Source organism: Sus scrofa, chromosome 1 (assembly GCF_054392235.1).
Source record: "Sus scrofa isolate SSC_HxYL_T2T_F1_AM1 chromosome 1, Sscrofa_HxYL_maternal_Yorkshire_Landrace_v2.0, whole genome shotgun sequence".
Lineage (NCBI taxonomy): Eukaryota > Metazoa > Chordata > Mammalia > Artiodactyla > Suidae > Sus > Sus scrofa.
The window spans coordinates 104,582,898-104,601,826 of NC_139383.1; the positions used below are offsets into that span (position 1 = coordinate 104,582,898).

An 18,929-nucleotide genomic window follows, 5' to 3' on the forward strand; every position below is an offset into this window, starting at 1 on the left:
GAAAATTCATTGGTCCCCAAACTCTGTTGTAGATTAGAATCTCCTGAGGCCCCAGTCATCTCCCATACCAATTAAAACAGAGGGAGGGAACAGGCATCAATACCCTTTTTGTAAAGATCTTTAGGTGATTCCAATGTGCACAAAGTTTGGAAACCGCTGAGCTCATCCACACATATGCATTAAGCACCTATGATGTGCCTAGTTTAAGGAACCCTGGCCTCAAAGAGGTCATGTGACCTGACAATGGAGAAAGGGGTCATCTGCTAGGGCAGCTTCCTCATTTCACAGAGGAGGCCACCAGAGCCCTGACTGAGGAGGCTATGTGCCCCTGAGGTCATGCAGATCCACCAGACCTCAACTCCCAGGCTCTCCTGACCAGGCCAGTCTCCCCCCCCACCCCCACCTTTCCTTTCTGCCCTCAGCGGACTTTTTTGCCACAGTGTGGGTGATTGAGCTAAGGGAAGAAAAAGGCTATCTGATGTCACTGCCAATTTAATTGCCTCCACCCAAGCCGGGGACTTGGAGCTTTGCTGGAGCTGTTCTCTGGACACTCTTCATTCTTCCTCTCTGCAGTGCTGAGTGCTCCTCGAGAGCAAGGCAAGTGGCTCCTCCTCCATCCCAAGGGCCCACCATCCCCACAGTAGCACTGAGTGTGAAGCAGCCTCCAGCGGACTAGGAGTCAAGTTCAGAGGCTCTAGCCCGGGCTCAGGCACCATGAGCTGGGTGGCCTTTGGTCAAATCATTCATCAAAATGGCCTAGAATATTTCAAAAATTCCTGAAATGTTTCTGGGATTTTAGAAGGTCTAGAGGAAATTCTCCTGTGCCCTGAAACCTCCCAGAGGGATTCCAAGAAGGTACCCCCTGGTCCCCTCAAAGAAAAATCCACGTGTCCCTCAAAAACACCTGTGCCTAGCCTCAGTGTTGTGGGAACCTGCCCAGCTGTGCAGAAGGGACACTCAGATGCCTGCCAGGTGGTGGAGTGAGGAGCTATTTGTTCCAGCTCATGCCCTCCCATATTCTCCCACACCTTAGAGGGCACAGCCATCCTTCTTTCCACCCCATTACCAGTGCCCCACCAGGAATGGCTCAATCCTGGCCCCGAGGCCTGGTCTTTGCCTTAGCAGCCCACACTCCAGTGACCTGGACTCTGTTGACTTTGCAGCTGCTGCAGGCCATCCCCATCGGAGTCGGGCAGGTGTATGGCTGTGACAATCCCTGGACAGGTGGCGTGTTCCTGGTGGCCCTGTTCATCTGCTCACCACTCATCTGCTTGCATGCAGCCATTGGCTCAATCGTAGGAATACTAGCAGGTAGGACAGGGTCCCCTCTCTGCAGGGATCATTTTCCTGAGGTCATTTCTCCCCAGCACTTATTCTAGGCTTACTAACTTCCCTGGAGTTTTCAAACACTGTCAGAGCTGGGGACTTATTTTTCCTTTTCTTGAGTCTCCAGAAGGAACAGATTGCAGAAGCAGGACATGTAGAGAGATGCAAAGAGACCAAGACCGGTTGACCTGCAAACTGAGCCACTGAGAGGGGAGGGGTAGGGGTAAGAGGATAACTCTGTGTGGGTGGGAGCAGTAGCAGGCCAATCAGGGGTATAAATACCCAACACTTTGAAATTCCTTTTTTGTCTTTTGTCTTTTTAGGGCCTCACCCACGGCATATGGAGTTTCCCAGGTTAGGGGTCAAATCGGAGCTGTAGCTGCCAGCCTACACCACAGCCACGGCAACATTGGATCCGAGCCATGTCTGTGACCTACACCACAGCTCATGGCAACACCAGATCCTTAACCTGCTGAGCAAGACCAGGGATCAAGCCTGCATCCTCATGGATGCCAGTCAGATTCGTTTCCACTGAGCCATGACAGGAACTCCCATTTTGAAATTCTGAGTAAGCTAAAAGGAAGTCTTCTCAAAAATTGGATCACCTGACTATCGGCTCTGGATGCTGTGGAGGCGCAGGTTCAATCCCTAGCCTGGCACAGTGGGTTAAGGATTTGGAATTGCAGCAGCTCCTGCCACTCAGATTCAGTCCCTTGCCAGGGAACTTCCATATGCCATGGGTGTGGCCATTAAAAAAAAATGGGCAGGAGTTCCCACTGTGGAACAATGGAATTGGCAGTGTCTCTGGAGCACAGGGACGGTCTGATCCCCAGCCCAGCACAGTGGGTTAAAGATCTAGCATTGCAGCTGCTGCAGTATAGGCTGCAGCTGCAGCTCAGATCTGATCTTCAGCCCAGGAACTCTTCCATATGCCATGGGGCAGCCAGAAAGAAAAAGTAAAATAAATTTTTTTTAATTTTAATTGGGTTGCCATTTGACAAATGTAGTTTAATATTTCTATGCATGTGTATATGCACACATTTATATATGTATACACACACAGTAGAGTCAGAAACTGACATTGAGTACTTTGAGAATAGGAGCCTACTGACCTATCTTAATATTTTTCAAGAACCTCTTGGAAGTACAACTTTGAAAAAAAAATTTTAGGCGTTCCCATTGTGAATCAGCAGTAACAAACCTGACTAGTATCCATGAAGATGTGGGCTCAATGCCTGGCTTCACTCAGTGGTGTAGGTCACAGACATGGCTCAGATCCTGCATTGCTGTGGCTGTGGTGTAAGCCAGCAGATGCAGCTCTGATTTGACCCCTGGCCTGGGAACTTCCATATGCCATGGGTGTGGCCCTAGAAAGCAAAAAAAAAAAAAAGGGCAAAAAATTAATTAATTAAAAATAAATTTTATTTGGAAATAATTTCAAACTTATCAAAAACTACAAAAGTAAAAATAGTGCAATAAGTACCCACAAGTTCTTTGCCCAGATTCAACAACCATTCTCATCCTACTCTTTTCGCATCTCATTTCTCTATCTGCCTGTATCTATGTGTGTATATTCATAATTTTTCTCAACTATTTGAAGCAGAACTTTTTCACTTGAAAGCTTTCTTGCTAAAAATACAGCTGTTCTAGTCATAAGACTGGGGAAGTCCTGACGTTCCACCTCCTTGTCCTCTTCTCACCCTGAAAGTAGTCATACCTCTGAGTAAAGCCTTTGAGAAGCAATGGAACCACTGCTCTCTTCCCAGTGTTGGTTTCCTAAGACCAGGCACCATTTGTAGATGCTTCTCTGATGAGTAGGGGTAGGAGGTGCAGGGTGGGGGGATGATGGGAGCAAGGCCATCTGAGACCTGGCATCAGCCGTGGGATGGCCTTTGTGTCATGACCCTCAGTCAGCCAGAAATGTAACACCTTGTCCCACAGCCCTGACCGTGGCCACGCCCTTCGAGACCATCTACCTGGGCATCTGGAGCTACAACTGTGTCCTCTCCTGCATTGCCATTGGGGGCATGTTCTATGCCCTCACCTGGCAGACCCACTTGCTGGCCCTCGTCTGTGGTGGGTATCAAGTCACTCTGCTATTCCTTGTCCCCCCCCCTTCTCTCCTGGTTGTGTGAAACCCATGGTGGCCACTAATCAGTACCGAGAAGCAGTGATGGAAGGACTGTGGTTGGGATCCTATCACTGGAGGATATAATGGTGGATTCCTTAACAGCTATGTGGTTTGAGCTTTATCCTACTACTGCTACTATATGTACACAATGTTGTGAAGTTCACAAGGAAATCACACATACATTTCCTCATGCACCTGTGGCAGGCCTCCCACTCTCAATAACTCTTCTGTGATAACATGGCACTAAGGAAACTTGATCCATTGAGTAAACAGAAAATGAGCTGTTGGAAGAGAAATGAGCCACAGCCATTATACCTGCACCCCAGCACCATGTTCTGTGCCAAATAAATATATGTACTCACTTAATCCACCCAAGTTCACTACCAGGCATTTATTGTCAGCCCCGATTTACAGTTGAGGAAATGAGACTTGGAGGGGTTAACAAAGTTGCCCTAAATACAGCTAGTAATGGCAGAAGTGAGATTCAAAACCCCAGTCCCATCAGCCTCCCTGTTCTGGAGTTGCTTACATTCTCTGAAAACAGCAGGACTTGAATAAGCAAAACTAGAGACAAGTAAAAGGCAGAATAGCATTCAGAAGAGCTTTTCTTTTCTTTTTTTCTTTTGCCACTTAAGTGTGGAGACTATAAAGGACTCCCACATCTCTTTTGTCCTCCTCAGCATCCAGCATGAGGCTGGGCTTGGAGACAGTGGGCTCGGTAAATATTTGTCAAATCATAAGTACCAGATATTTTGAGGTTCAGACTATAACTGTCTTTGACCTTCAGAGAAGTGGCAGATTCCCAAGGCTGGGACCATCTGTGAAGGCTTTGAGGAAGGCTGGGGTTTATCTCAGTGCTAGCAGGGTTGGGTTTGGATGGGCAAAGAGAGGGAGAAGGTATTCTGGACAAAGAAACAGAGCAAATATTCAGGGACAGCAGGAACTTGTCCAGAGGCACCAGAGTGTGGATGAGCTGCCCTAACTGTCCTGGGGACCCTCATCCAGATGCCTGGCTCAGGGACCCCATAAGGTCCAGCCATGGCGGAACTTGGAGAGGGTCCAACAGCATCACAGCAGCTCAGAATCTTAGCTAGAAAGGACCTTATCCAGAGCTGAGAGTCTGACCATCCCCCCACTCTGACATCCAGCCTGTGCTAGACCATCACCAAGGTCAATGTGGGCAAGCAAAAAGGGCTTGTTGACCCCCTAACTCTAGGCAAGGGAACCATGGCAGTGGGGAGGGATATCGAATATTTAATCTCTACCCTCAGAGAACACAGTCAGGTGGGAGATGGGTCACATTTACCTGCAAAGGTGACTAATAATTTCAGGCCATATGTCAGGATATGGTGCAAACTTGGAGGCTGCTGGAGACAGGGTGAAGCCCTGCCCTTGGAGAGGGCTGGGGGTGGGCTCCAGGAAGCTGACTCTCCATGGTCCTTGTTCTTCCACAGCCCTGTTCTGTGCATACCTAGGAGCAGCCTTGTCCAACATTATGTCAGTGGTAAGTTTGGATTCTTCTGGAACTACCCTAAAGTGCCCCTCCCCAGCCAAGGTTTCAGGACACTTGGAGTCTTGCAAAGCATTGTGCTTGGGTTCTGGTAGCTAGGACTGCACACAACACCTTTGTCAAGGTTTCTCCAGGGCTTGTCCAGAGGACTGGTAATTGCATACATGTGCCTCCAAGAGGGGTGTGTGTGTGTGTGTGTGTGTGTGTGTGTGTGTGTGTAAAAGAGAGTGATGTCACCAGCATTGGAGAACATGAATAGACGGATGGACAGATGGAGGTACTCATGTTTGGCCAGATGAGGGAGATCATTCCTGGGGGCTTTTCAGCTCATCATTAAGATTCTGATTGTGCCCAAAGGTACCATCACCTCAAATTCCTAGACCAACTACTCTGGCATGATAAATCCAGAAACCAATGCCATCACCAGGGGAGGGTCCCCATCCTCAACCCCTACCACATCCTTCTCCCCCGGGGTCCCTGGAACCTAGGAACATTTTCAGACCCTAGTGTTTCTCTTTTCAGGTTGGTGTGCCACCAGGTACCTGGGCCTTCTGCCTCTCCAGCCTCATCTTCCTGCTCCTGACAACCAACAACCCCGCCATCTACAAGCTCCCGCTCAGTAAAGTCACCTACCCAGAAGCCAACCGCATCTACTACCTGACACTGAAAAGCAGTGAAGAACAGAAGTCCCCCAGTGGTGATTAGCCAAGTTCCAGGCAGAATCCCTCTTTGCCTGGACCTGGATATGCCCCCTCTGGTCTCAGCTCTGGGCCAATCAGCTGTAGCACTCACTTTCTTTGCTTTTCTTTGGAACCAAACACACCTGTAACTTCCTTTCCCTGTCATGATTTTCTCTTTTTGCCCAAATCACCTTAATGACCCTCTGGGCCTCATTAGAGGAAGTCAGTGATGACCTTGCTGGTGTTAGAAGTGAGGCATGTGTTTTCAGTGTCATTGGCTTGAAACAAAACCATTCTTTGTATTTAGTCTTTTGGAAAGGCGATTAAGAGATGATCTTATTGGCCTGTTTAACTAAATAATAGATGCTGTAAAACTGAACTTGCTGAGTAGTTCCTGAGTAGGTGAAAATTTAGGGGATTGCAGGTGCCACAATGCACAGAGCTAAAGGCTGGTGGGCACAAGCAGCTTTACATAAAAGAGAGGAACTTAACACAGATAGTTTTAAAATCAAAACAGGGACAACTAGGGCCCTGAAAATGTCTAAATAGGGGAGTCTTGAGCATTCAGGGGACAGAGTAAAGCGCAATACAATATTTCATAGCAGGAAGGAGTCAATAAGTTAGAATCCTATGTTTGACTTTCATTATGAAGGATAAGCATTTCTGAGTGTAGGTCAAACCAGCAACTTTGAGCAGGGAATTCAATTCATGAAAGTACCTGAACTCAGTCTGTGAGAAGCTGGGAGAATTTATTTCATTTTCCTGTTTGCCTATGAGTGTTGAAAGCCCTACGAGATTTATGATACTCAAAACAAACGGTTAGCCCTGAGTAGAAGAACAATTATCCATGACTTTTATAATCTGGTTTCCCAATAATAGTCATTAACTTACATTCAGGCTTTACATATAAATCAAGAGTTGTCAACCCTTTTCTGGAAAGTTTCAAATAGTAGATATTTTAGGAGTTCCCATCATGGCTCAGTGGAAATTAATCTGACTAGCATCCATGAGGATGCAGGTTCAATCTCTGGCCTCGCTCAGTGGGTTAAGGATCGGTGCTGCTGTGAGCTGTGGTGTAGGTAACAGACGTGGGAAGGATCCCACATTGCTGTGGCTGTGGTGTAGGCCGGCGGTTACAGCTGCGATTCAACCCCTAGCCTGGGAACCTCCCTATGCCTTGGGTATGTCCCTAAAAAGACAAAATAAATAAATAAAAATAAATTTAAAAATAAAAGTAAATATTTTAGGCTCCAGGAATTCCCAGTGTGGCTCAGCATATTAAGGACCCAATATTGTCTCTGTGAGGATGGGGTTCAGTCCCTAGACTGACTGGTCAATGGGTTAAGGATCCACTGTTACCATGGCTATGGTATAGTCCTAAGCTAGAGTTCCAATTTGATCCCTAGCCTGGGAACGTCCGTTTGTGGCAGGTGTGGCCCATTAAAAAAAAAAAGTAATAAAGAATGCTTAAAACTCAATAATAATAAGACAAACAATGAAAGCTTTAAAAAAAAAAAAAGCATTTAGGCTCTGGAGGCCATACCATCCCTTTTGCAAATATTCAGCTCTTAACTGTAGAGTAAATCAGCCCTAGACAACATGTAATGCATGAGGGTGGCTTGTTCCAATAAGACTTCATTAAACAAGCAGTTAGGTTTGGCCCCCAAGCCATAATTGGCCAGAATCTGATATAGATGATCAATATAATAAGGTTTAGGAGCTGGTAGGCAGGCCAAAAGGACACCACCAGGTTCTTCACAACAGATAAATCCACAAGACATTTACAACCTGGGCAATAGTGTGAAGACTCTTAGGAATGGAGGGCACCCAAGAAAGAGAGGTTAGCATGACCAAAAGAATCAGGAAGATCTGTCCTTGAGGCTCTTTCAGAGACCAACAGACCCAGCGATGACTCTGCCAGCAGGTGCACCATCATGAGTGGAAGATGAAAACTCTGGCCCCTCAGTTCTAGGCAGGAAGAGCAGGGAGGTTCATGGAATCTTAGAGTTGGAAGGGAGCATGCAGGCTGGGTTGTGTCACCATCCCACGATGACTGAATCCCTCCATATGGAGGATGAGGGATTCTGTTCCCTGCCAGGCTTCCAGAGGGGGCTCAATTACCCAAAACAGAGGGGAGACTCTCCCGGGATAATCTAACAAAAGATAGAACCAAGCAGGAGTTACCTGGTGGCTCAGTGGTTCAGGGATCCTGCATTATCACTGCTATGGCTCAGATTGCTGCTGTGGTGAGGGTTCGATCCTGGCCCTGGAATTTCTGCATGCTGTGAGAGCAGCCACAAAAAAAAAAAAAAAAAAAAAAAAGAACCAGAAACCCTATTTGCTCACCATGAGCAAAGTGACATAGGAAATCCTCTCTTCTCCCCATTAAGCCCTTGAGAATCTGCACCCAAAGCATTTGGTCTGATGGAAACTGTCCTTTAGCCATGATTTTTATTGGATTTCAGGAGAGAAAAATTATTTTGATATGAAAAATACTTTAACTCACCTGGATAAGACTCTCTCTCCCCACATCACTTCAGATCTTGCCATTTACAAGATAACCACTTTGGTCATAGGTTATCTTGGTTTTTCTCCCTCCCAAGTACCTGCTTTAACCCTCGGAGGAATTAAAAGTTAATTGTATAACAAGCTGCCAAACTCATTTGAAGAAAAATGGATAAAAGCTAAGTTATTCAGATAAAGGAAAAAGTAGAGTTTCCTGGTGACCTAGAGGTTAAGGATCCTGCATTGTCATTGCTGTGGCATGGGCTCTGTCCTAGGCCTAGGAACTTCCAGGTGCCACAGGCATAGCCAAAAGAAAAAAGAAAGAAACAGGAAAAATATGTCCAGCAAAAGAGTATGTCCAGCAAGTCTGGAAAAACCACAGGGCCCCAGAAATTCTATAACTCACTGTGATCCAGATGGCCACGTATTTTATGTACAAATAGAAAAACAATTTTTCTGCTAGTATGATGTAAGAAAGAACCTCCAGGACCAAGTATTGTTTATCATTGAATTATCTTGCCAAGAGAAGTTGTACAGGGAGTTCCTGTGGTGGAAGGAACTGCAGGAGGTTAAGGATCCAGTGTTGTCTCCCCAGTGGCTCAGGTTGCTTCTGAGGTGCAGCTTCAGTCCCTGACCCAGGACTTCCACATGCCACTGGTGTGGCCCAAAAAAAGAAACCACAAGAGTGGTAGAGTTGTATAAAAGTGATAACAATGCTTTTTAAAAAAAACAACTTTGGGGGCTAAGAAGCCAAAAATTGATGGTATTTCCCAAATGTGGCCAAACAAGCTCCTCCCAGAGGCAGAAAAAACTCTCATTAAGCCAGAATGGTGGACAGAAGCTCATAGCTCTACTGCCCACCCCCTACCCCAGGTATGTATGAGGGTGAGGCAGAAGTGAAAACCCCCATCCCTCTAAGAAAACTCTGCCCAGCGCAGGTCACTCTGCCCAAAGGCCACGAACAGATGCCCAAATATCCTATGAAGTGGCCCAAAGAGCCTTTGGGGACCTGTAAGAGAGCTCCCTGGGGTGATTTGTCCCACCTTCACCAGAGCTTCCCCATCTCCTGCCCCCTTGAATGAGTAGGACAGGAGAATTAACCATACAGATTCTCACCACCAACATGGGGTTTCTTGGGAGCAGGCCCCCCAGGAAGGAAGGAGAAGGGCTTTGGGGAGCATGTCATAGCTGTTTTCCCACTGAGACCCCAAACTACCAGTAGCAGCTCTTGGGAGTATAAATCAGAGTTGAACGTAACTCTGAACACATATAAGCAATCATTAAAGAGAGAAGGAAAGTATGCATGGGGTTGGTGAGGAGATGGCTTTAGAGGGGGTACTGTCTTCAGCTTTATTTCCCTATTATCCCCATTTTTCCCTCTCTCCACTGTCTCCTCTGCAAATCTTTTTGTTTCCCCTCCCTCTGACCTCACCATCTCCCCTTCTCATTTTCATCTTCTCTCCCGCAACACTGATGAGCTCCACTGGCATTGCGAAATAGTTTTGTTCTACTTCATTTTTAAAGAGTCAGTCTTAAAACATCTCTCTAGTCTCTTTTATGATAATTGGAATAATCAAATATTCTACTTCTTGGTCAAACTTGAGAGTTTTCTAGGAAATAATCCATCTTCTTTAGCATTAAAATGTTGTTGTCATGCTATTACTCATAATGTTCTCATAGTAACTTCTACCTCTCCTGTATATGTGGCTGTGTCTCCTTTTTCATTTCTAATCTTACGTAATTTTGCTCTCTTTTCCCTCATCAGTTTTGTGAAGGGTTCATCCATATTATTGGTTTTGTCAAAGAAGCAGTTAGGAATTTATTTGTTCTTTTCTATTCATTTTGGTTTGTTTTCTTTTACTTATTTCTTATTCCTGTTTTTTTGTGATTTATTTAAATGTTCTTTTTTCCTAATGTTTTAAAATTGACATACAGTTCCTTTAATTTAGATCATTCTCCTTTGACAACAAAGGCATTTAAGGCTTTTAATTTCCCTCTGAGTACATCTTTAGCTGTGTACTTTAACTTTTGTATAAGTATTCTACTTCATCAGTTTCAAACGTTTATAACGTTTAATTTGTTTTTATTTCTCGTATAATTTGTTTTTATTTCTCTTTAATGCTAGGGTTATTTAAGAATGCCTTTCTTAATTTCCAGTATTTTGAAATTTTTGATATTTTCCAACTTTATTTTTTCTAATTTTTATTATAGTTAATTTATAATGTTCTGTCAATTTCTGCTGTACAGCAAAGTGACCCAGTTATACACATATATACATTCTTTTTCTCACATTATCCTCCATCATGTTTCATCACAAGTGATTAGATATAGTTCCCTGTGCTATACAGCAAGATCTCATTGCTTACACACTCCAAATGAAATAGTTTGCATCTACTATCCCCAAGCTCACAGTACCCCCACTCCCTCCCTCCCCACTTGGCAACTACAAGTCTATTCTCTATGTCCATGAGTTTGTTTCTTTACTGTGGATAGGTTCATTTGTGCCATATATTAGATTCTCAATATAAGTGATATCATATGTTATTTGTCTTTATCCTTCTGACTTACTTCACTTATATGAGAGTCTCATTCCATCCATGTTGCTGCAAATGGCATTATTTTGTTCTTATTTATGGCTCAATAGTATTCCATTGTGTATATGTACTACATCTTAATCTGTTCATCTGACAATGAACTCTTTCCATGTCTTGGCTATTGTGAATAATGCTGCAAAGAATATATGGGGGCATGTATCTTTGTGAATGAAAGTTTTGTCCGGATATATGCCCAGGAGTGGGATTGCTGGATCGTGTGGTAGTTTTATTGTTAGTTTTCTGAGGTACCTCCACACTGTTTTCCATAGTGGTTGTACTAATTTACATTCCTGCCAACAGTAAGGAGGAATGGGTGGTTCCCTTTTCTTCACACCCTCACGATCTTTTGTTATTGTAGACTTACCAATGTTGGCCATCTGAACAGTGTGAAATGGTACCTCACTATAATTTTGATTTTCATTTCTCTAATAATTAGTGATGATGAGCATTTTTTCATATGCCTGTTGGTCAGCTGTATATTTTCTTTGGAGAAATGTTTATTTGGGTCTTCTGCCCATTTTTCATTTGGGTTGTTTCTCTTTTTTTGCTCTTGAGTTTTATGAGTTGTTAGTATGTTTTGGAGATTAAGTCTCAGAACTCTTTCTTGAGTATTTTGTTCTAATAATACATGAAAGAATATGATTGACATGTTCTCTGACCCTTTGCATATCCACAGAATTTCTTTCCATGGCAAGTAAATGGCATTTTGTCTGGGGGGTGGGTTCCTAGGCTGTAGCTTTTTCCTTTGGTTGCATATAGGTGTTTTCCCTTCCTTTTCTGGCTTTCAAGTGTTACAAATGAGAACTTTAATGTCAACCTAATTCTTTTTCCTTTGCAAATAACCTGTTCTTTCTTTATAGGACTTGTAAGTTTTTGTCTTTATCTTTGGAGTTCAGGAATGTTATGAAATTAACCCTAAGTCTGTGTCTTTTCTCATCAGTTCTGCCTTTAATCTACAAACTCAAATCTTTTTCAACTCAGCAACTGTTCTTCTAACATTTCTACAATTATTTCCTTTTTTCCCTCTTTTTTCTATATCTGGAACATCCATTATCCACATGTTAGGTCTCCTTAATCTGTGCTCCTAGCTCCTTATGTCCCTAACAATTTTTATAATTTGTGCTTTTGCCCTACTTTAAGGTAATTATTCCATTTGTTCTTCCAGGCCAGAGACTCAAATTCCAAGAGTAATTTTTCTTTCCTTCAATTCAGCAGATAAGCTGAATTTCAAAAATCATGTATTTAATTTCAGAAAATCTTTGGAATAGGAGCCAAAATTGAATACGTTTTTATATTTTTCTTTTGTTTTTATCTGTTTCCTCTTGCTCCAGAAATTGATGCAGCTTCTAGTAACTCATGGCTCCAAACTTCTTCCCACTCCCTTTTTTTTTTTGTCTTTTTAGGGCTGCACCTATGGTATATGGAGGTTCCCAGGCTAGGGGTCTAATCAGAGCTGTTGCCACCAGACCTATGCCAGAGCCACAGCAACACCAGATCCGAGCCACGTCTGCAGCCTACACCACAGCTCATGGCAACACCGGATCCTTCACCCACTGAGCAAGGCCAGGGATCAAACTTGCAACCTCACAGTTCCTAGTCGGATTCGTTTCCACTGCACAATGACTGGAACACCATTCCCACTCCCTTTATTCCAGAACTTACAAACCCCTGTGTTAGTTGCCCAGGAACACTTGAAAACTTTCATAATGCAGACCCCTAGAAACACAGACTTGTTACCATTTGTGATAACATTCACTCATTCATCCAGAAGACATTGTATGAGGAACTATTAAAATGTTACTCATTCCCCTGCTTGACAACAAACCAGGAAAAAATCAGACCAGTTCCTGCCCTCAAGGAATTCACTTTATGGGGATTTGCTTGGCCTGATCTAAAGAAGAGGATGTCACCACAGACTGCCAAAGCCACATAAGCTCACAGCACCAATTTCATGATTTTGATTGCTTTATTTTGTAGGTTAGTCTTCTGTTTAGGAAGAGTACGAAGCACGATTTTAAGGGTTTCAGGAAAGCTTCTGTTCATCTTCTCCTCTTGTCCTCTATCTTCCCATTACCTGCTGCCCAAATATTTCCAGTCATCCCTTCTGTTTAAGGCTTTGAACTTTTTAAAATGTAAACAGTCCTGGGAGGGTAACACAGCAAGCATGATCAATCATCTGCATCTTAGGTTGAAAGAGTCATTTCTGAGAATAGGTTGGTGGGGCAAGTACAAAGAAAAAAAGTGGGTAGCATATTTTGAGTCTTTGGCATGCTGAGATAGGGCCAGGCAGGGCGAATGAGGTCAAGAGCCCCTTTTGTTTCATCAGGAATGATGATGAAGCTCTCATATTTGTCTTGGAGAAGAGAAGAAATTCCTGGGGCCATGACTGTCTGCAGTATGAGGTAACATATGTAGAAGAAAAAATCAATGTACTTCACATTACTTCAGAATATAGAATACGGACTAATAGGTGAGAGTGGTAGGCAAACAGACATTGAAACAGTGGAGAGATGTGCTTTTTTAACAATGGGAGTTGCCTGAGAAATGGTTTTCCTGTGAGACTCTGAGTTTAGGAGCAGGGCTGGAGGCCTTTTGGAGATGTTTGCTGAGCATAGGGTAGACCAGATGACTGAGGCCACCCCTCTCTTCAAAATCCAAGCTTTTGTGATTCTATGGCCCTGAGTTCCTACAGAGGAGTAAAGAGGAGGTATCACTAAGGTGGCAAAAAGGTAAGAATATGAATATCAAAAATACCAAAAATACACCATTGCTACCTTTATAGCTTTTCCTAGAGCTTGAACATTTAGCCATTCAGTCTGTCTACCAAATGCTCAATATGGTTGCTTGTGTGGATGCAAGCTGAGGGGCCATCATTATTCAGCTGTGCCTTGTCCTTGACCTTCTCTCCATCACTCTCACCTTTCCAGGATTCTTCTTCTGGACAACCTTCTAAGATCTTCCCATGAAAAACTTGTCTTCCTGGCCTATGTCTGTGTCTACATCAAATCTGCATGCCCCAGTTTGTTTATGCTTTATATATGAGTCTGAGCTTTGTTTCCTTGGGTCATAAAAGTAGCCTGAGGACAACTAGAATCGAAAACCAGTTAGGAGCTGGCAATTTCAGTGAGGGTAAGATTTCCACTCAATAAACTGCAGTCTCATCTGGCAACTTTAAATGCATTCTCTTTTTAATGTGAGATTTTTCAACTTGCCTGGCTTGTCTACCTCTCACCATTCAAAGATAGAAGAATCCACGGGGAACACTTCCGTCCCTCATGAAACTAGAATGCCAAGGCCCCAAGGGGAGAGGCAGTGAGCATTGCTAGAAAAGTCCTTATTCTCTGTGAATTGATAAATTGGAGACACCTGCCCCTCCTACAGCTGCACAGCCTGCTAGAAGAGGATGCAGAAAAAGAAGTAACTCTCTGGAGAACTTCTAGCTTGGCTTTCATTTATTCCACAGGAACTCTAGACTTTTCCTCTGGAGAAAACTGACCCCCTCCCCCCAAGTTTGGCTTCTGGAGGTCAGTGCAGGCTCCTCCCTCTACAAAGTTGGAAATGCAGAGTTTAAGCCATGAGCTTTATGAAGAATTAGTTCTGAAGTGAGTTCTGACTGACCATGCCCTCCAGGAGATAATCTGTAGGCGCGGACAGATGGCTTGGGGGCCCCCAGTATCTGAGCTGCAGCCTTTGATAAGATCCATCAGGGACAAGAGTCCACCCTAGTCTCCTGCTTTCCAGGAGAACTTGATTCCGCTCCCTCCCCCCAAGTCTGATGTGTTTGACAGTTACTCACCATGATCCTAAGCATCACAGTTCCATTCAGCTCATGGAACGTGTGCAAACTTCCTGGATGGCTCTTCTCTGGCCATCACTTCCTGTCTTTTCAAACTGACTACATTTTGTACTTGGGTAGCACTTTCAGGGTGGTAGAAGCTTACAGGGCTGGGGCAGATGCACCACAGGCAGTTCAGGAGCCTTCAGGAGAGGCCAGAGCATGAAAACTAAAGATGGGCCTCCAGAATGGAGCCAGGAGACCAGCCAGCTGGGGGACAAGGAAAAGTTTATCCACAGGAGGCTACAGGCCCTTAATTTACAACACCAAAGGAAGGCTCCTCTGTGGGAAACTGATCTCTAGGCATCTCCCCACGCCTGCCTGGAATGTGGTGCCTGCTGGCTTTCTCCCCCATCACCCTGTTTGCTTTCCTGGTTCAGAAGGCCCTCCGTGATATGGACCCCTCTTTGGAAGTTCCAAAACACCTGGCACGGGGGAAGGGGGCCTTTGACGTCAGTAGGGCATTTGTCTACTCAGGTGTAGCTAATCTCCTCCATGTGAGGTTCTGTCTGTTTCTGAACCTGGGTAGCCACCTCACACCCTGCCACTGAGAGGGGTGGGGGGTTATGCATGTGCAGAGGGAGGTAAATCTAGAGTTGACGCTTGTCCCACCATACTCAAAAAGCCAAACAAAGTATGTTTGGACTGGGCCTCCTCCCCAGACTCCAGCCCACCAGATGCTGGCCCCCCCTCCAGCCCCATGGAACTTAAGAGGGCAGCTTTCCTAATATAGAGAGCTCAGACTCCCTTCTGGAGGCAGGGGGTAGATCATGCCCTTCTTGCTCTGAGAGGGTCCGCAGGAGCTAGTCAGCAGAAGTCAGAAGGAGGAAAGGTCTGAAAATTTCCACAAAACCTGAAAGACAGCATCTATTGTTGTGCTGTGCAGAAATATCCATCAAGGCACTGATGGCAGTACTGTTCTCCAGCCTATGCCCTGCCCGTGTGGGGAATTAAGGGAGTTTATTGAGCTTGGAAGGCAAATTGGCCCCTGAGGAGACAACACCTAGGTAATTGCTTTAAAGGCAAATACTGAGAATCCTAGGGAGAGGAGTAACTGGGAGGCAATGCCTGAGGGAGGACAGGGAAGTTTCTACCAGGCTGTCCAGGCTCTGCCTCTTTAAAGGAAACCTGCCTGATCAAACCAGGTTGGAGAACCATGGTAGCCCAAGCCAGTCTTCTCTGGGGAGTTTAGGAAGGCAGGGTGTGAGCAAGTTGCAGGAAGAGTGTCATCTTCCCTCTCCTTCTTCCTCCTTGGTACCCTTCCTCAAGTGGAGGACAACATGCACCTGGCATAGGGTTAGGAAATGCAAAGGGAATTTACAGAAAGCCAGCAAAACAATGAGCTGGAAGTGAAGGGGTTTGGGTCTAGGGAGAAGTCTAGCACCTGAGTTGAAGACACAGCCCAGTTGGAAAGAAGCTTCTTCCCAAATCCCGGTGGTCTCAATTCCTCCAGCCCTGTGGAGCTCAGGTAAGATGTCCTGGGGGAGAGAAATGAATAAGGGAGGCCCCCTTAGCCAACAGGACCATCTTTCTGGCTTTGCAAAGGAAGAGAAAAAAGAAAAGCCTCCTTTTTTCTGTTCTTTTCTTCGGCTGAACTGCAGGAAGGTTGTCCTGGGGAAGGGGACCTTATTAAGAGCTCCAGAGAGGGTTCTGATCCTGGAAGCTCCAAGCTGAAAGAGCTCTTAAATAGTTACTGTCTAAACCACTTACTTTTTAGACAAGGAAACCACAGCTTGTCTAGGAACCTGTCCAAGTGATAAATGAGCCTGGACAAAAGCCCAGGTGTCCTAACTCACAACCCTGAGCTCTTCCTGCTCACCTGGTGAAGGATCCAGGTTAACGCATCAGCCCTCAAGTCTCCTGACACCTACCTTACCCCAGATGAGGCTTTCTATTATTGATCATCCTTTTCTGGATCCCTGTAACCCACACCTCTGACATCATTACGGTTCCCAAGGCAGCTCCAGGTTGAGATGAACTGTGGGATGCTTATGAGGTAGACTTGAAAACCTTCATCCCAGGAGTGCTTACCTGCTGTTTCCAGGGTGTAAGCACCTGGTCCAGGCACCTTGGCCTCTTTCCTCAGATCCCATACTCCTTCCACAGACATGCCAACAGCACTGGACCATCTCAGTATCCACAGACATCAACAACATCTTGACAGCCCAGCTTAAGAGCCCATCTCCTTAGTGGCCATCTCTTGCATAGCCATCTTAGATTACTTTAGACATGTTCTGTGTAGGTACAGAGGGTGGATATTTCTGGAAGACAGATAGCCATGCCATGAGAAACAACATTCCAGGACACTGACGTTATCTGATCAGAGAATGGACAATCTTGTAAGGTATGTGATCTCTTCAAAAACTGGCACCAAAGGATATAAGTCTTGCTGAACTTGCTGAATTTAGGCTATCCTGTGAGACTAGGAAATGCCCTTGGCCAAGCCTCTACCTGCTTCCCTGTACCCCTTCTCTCAAACTTGTATAGCATCCATATCCCCCTTAAAGTTAGAGGTGAAAAAAATAAGTTTATTCTCAAGTACCAGCTCTAACTATTGGTTGTTTGGAACTTTGTGTTAAGAAGTATTCTGATGCTGTATTGACACTTACTGGGAAAGAGTGCGATGATCTCTTGCAAAAAAAATAGCTATGTTTGTATAGATAATGCAAAGAAGGAATGGAGAGAATGAGGATATGGGGAAAATGGGTATGGAAATGTTGCTACAAGAGAAGAAGCTGGTATACAATGGCCCAGAATTTCCTTAGCCTTTCATTAGATCACAAATGTAATGGTCATGGGTTGGGGGGGGCTTTTTGTTAATATTTGTTACTCTGCTTAAGATATGAAATATTAATTGATAATTTTTAAATAAAAAAGTCATAAGTCCACTGATAGCATTTGCAAAGACTTCAGTTGTCTATAAAGCAACTATGTTGCAGGAGAGTAAAGAATTAAAACCAGGAGGTCAAAACCTGGCTGTATAACTGACTAGCTTTGTGGCCTCAAGGAAGCCACTTCTATTTGAACCTGTTTTCTTACACTAATGCCTAGACCCAAAGGTCACTTGATTATTGAAGATTGATAATTCCAAGTAGTTTCATTGGATTTGAAAGCATTCATTGGGTAATTTTCATGTGCATTGTAACTATCAGTTTAAAACTTCACCACAGCCCTAACTCCCAAAAGTGAAGTCTCAGAATACCTTCTGCAAAGAATGGAATGATCCATGTGGCCAAATAAACCAAAGATGGCCTCATGCAGGAAGGGAACACAAACTAGACTTTGAATAGTAGATAGAAATTACGTAAGAATAGACACAGAAGGCCAGAGGAATGGCCAGAATACCAAGGCAGGGTGTGTTCTGGGCAGGGGATGGATGAGCTGGATGATAAAATCGGCCATATTGTGGAACACCTGGAAGGTGGAGTTTGAGCATGGTTATACTCTTGGCAGTAAGGAGCCATGTAGGTTGTTGAGTCAGGGAGTGGTATGGTGATATGGTCCAGCAGTTGAGGCACAGAAAGGATTGAAAGGGGAGAGATCAATCAGGGAGATGGACAAGGCAGTCACACAATTCTGGAGGATGGGCTGGGTGTGAATAGGGGAGGGAGAGTGAAAACTCATCCTGGAAGAAGATGGGTCAGGGGTCACCCCAGTTACAGATGGGGCGCTGTGACCTTTGAACCTCATTCATGAGGTTTTCATAAGGTATCATAAGGTTAAATGAGGCACCAACTCATTTATGCACATTAATGTCTTCTTCATGGAGTGAGCCAAAATATACCCAAAACAAAACAAAATCTAGGCCAGACCTCAGTCGAGAAGAGTCTAGAGTCTAGAGCATTTCCTATGAGGGAGAGGTCTCACTATCTCAGGGTTACGGTGACTCATATCCCAACTTCTTAAAAACTAAAGAACTGGCCACTTAAGAAGTTGGGGCTGCCAAATCATTACTCTCCAGTGTCCCACGGACCCGGCCTCCATCTTTATCCTTTTCTCTCACAACCCATCTCCCAGTCCAGGTATATTAGGAAGGCTCAGGAAGACTTTCAGGTTTTTCCTGACTCCCCAAAAGGAAAAGGAGCCACAGTTTAAAGAGAAATGGATTCTAGGACACCTAATAAGGCCATTATGTTCAAAACCAGAGTCGAATTGCTAGACCAAGAATAAATCCCTAAGAGGAAGGGAGGTTTAGGGAAATAAATCTTAGCCTGGAAGGTAAGAGACAGCATAGACCTAGTACTATATACACTTGACTCTGCAAATAGCTGTTTGGCCTCCAGAACTCTAAGCCTTCATTTTCCCATCAGTGAGGAGGGGATGCTGGAGGAGGAACTAGATGAGAGAG

The 18,929-nt window shown here is 44.6% G+C and overlaps 1 protein-coding gene across 1 annotated transcript in view; it reads left to right on the forward strand.

Moving 5' to 3' along the window:
- The window catches only part of SLC14A2 (solute carrier family 14 member 2), a 486,884-nt gene that overhangs the window by 445,615 nt on the left and 22,340 nt on the right, over nt 1–18,929 (forward strand). The window contains exons 9-12 of the mRNA XM_021092457.2: nt 1,164–1,311; nt 3,268–3,402; nt 4,912–4,961; nt 5,490–5,664. Of these exons, the coding sequence (XP_020948116.2) occupies nt 1,164–1,311; nt 3,268–3,402; nt 4,912–4,961; nt 5,490–5,664 (508 nt within the window). The remainder of the gene's footprint in view (nt 1–1,163; nt 1,312–3,267; nt 3,403–4,911; nt 4,962–5,489; nt 5,665–18,929) is intronic.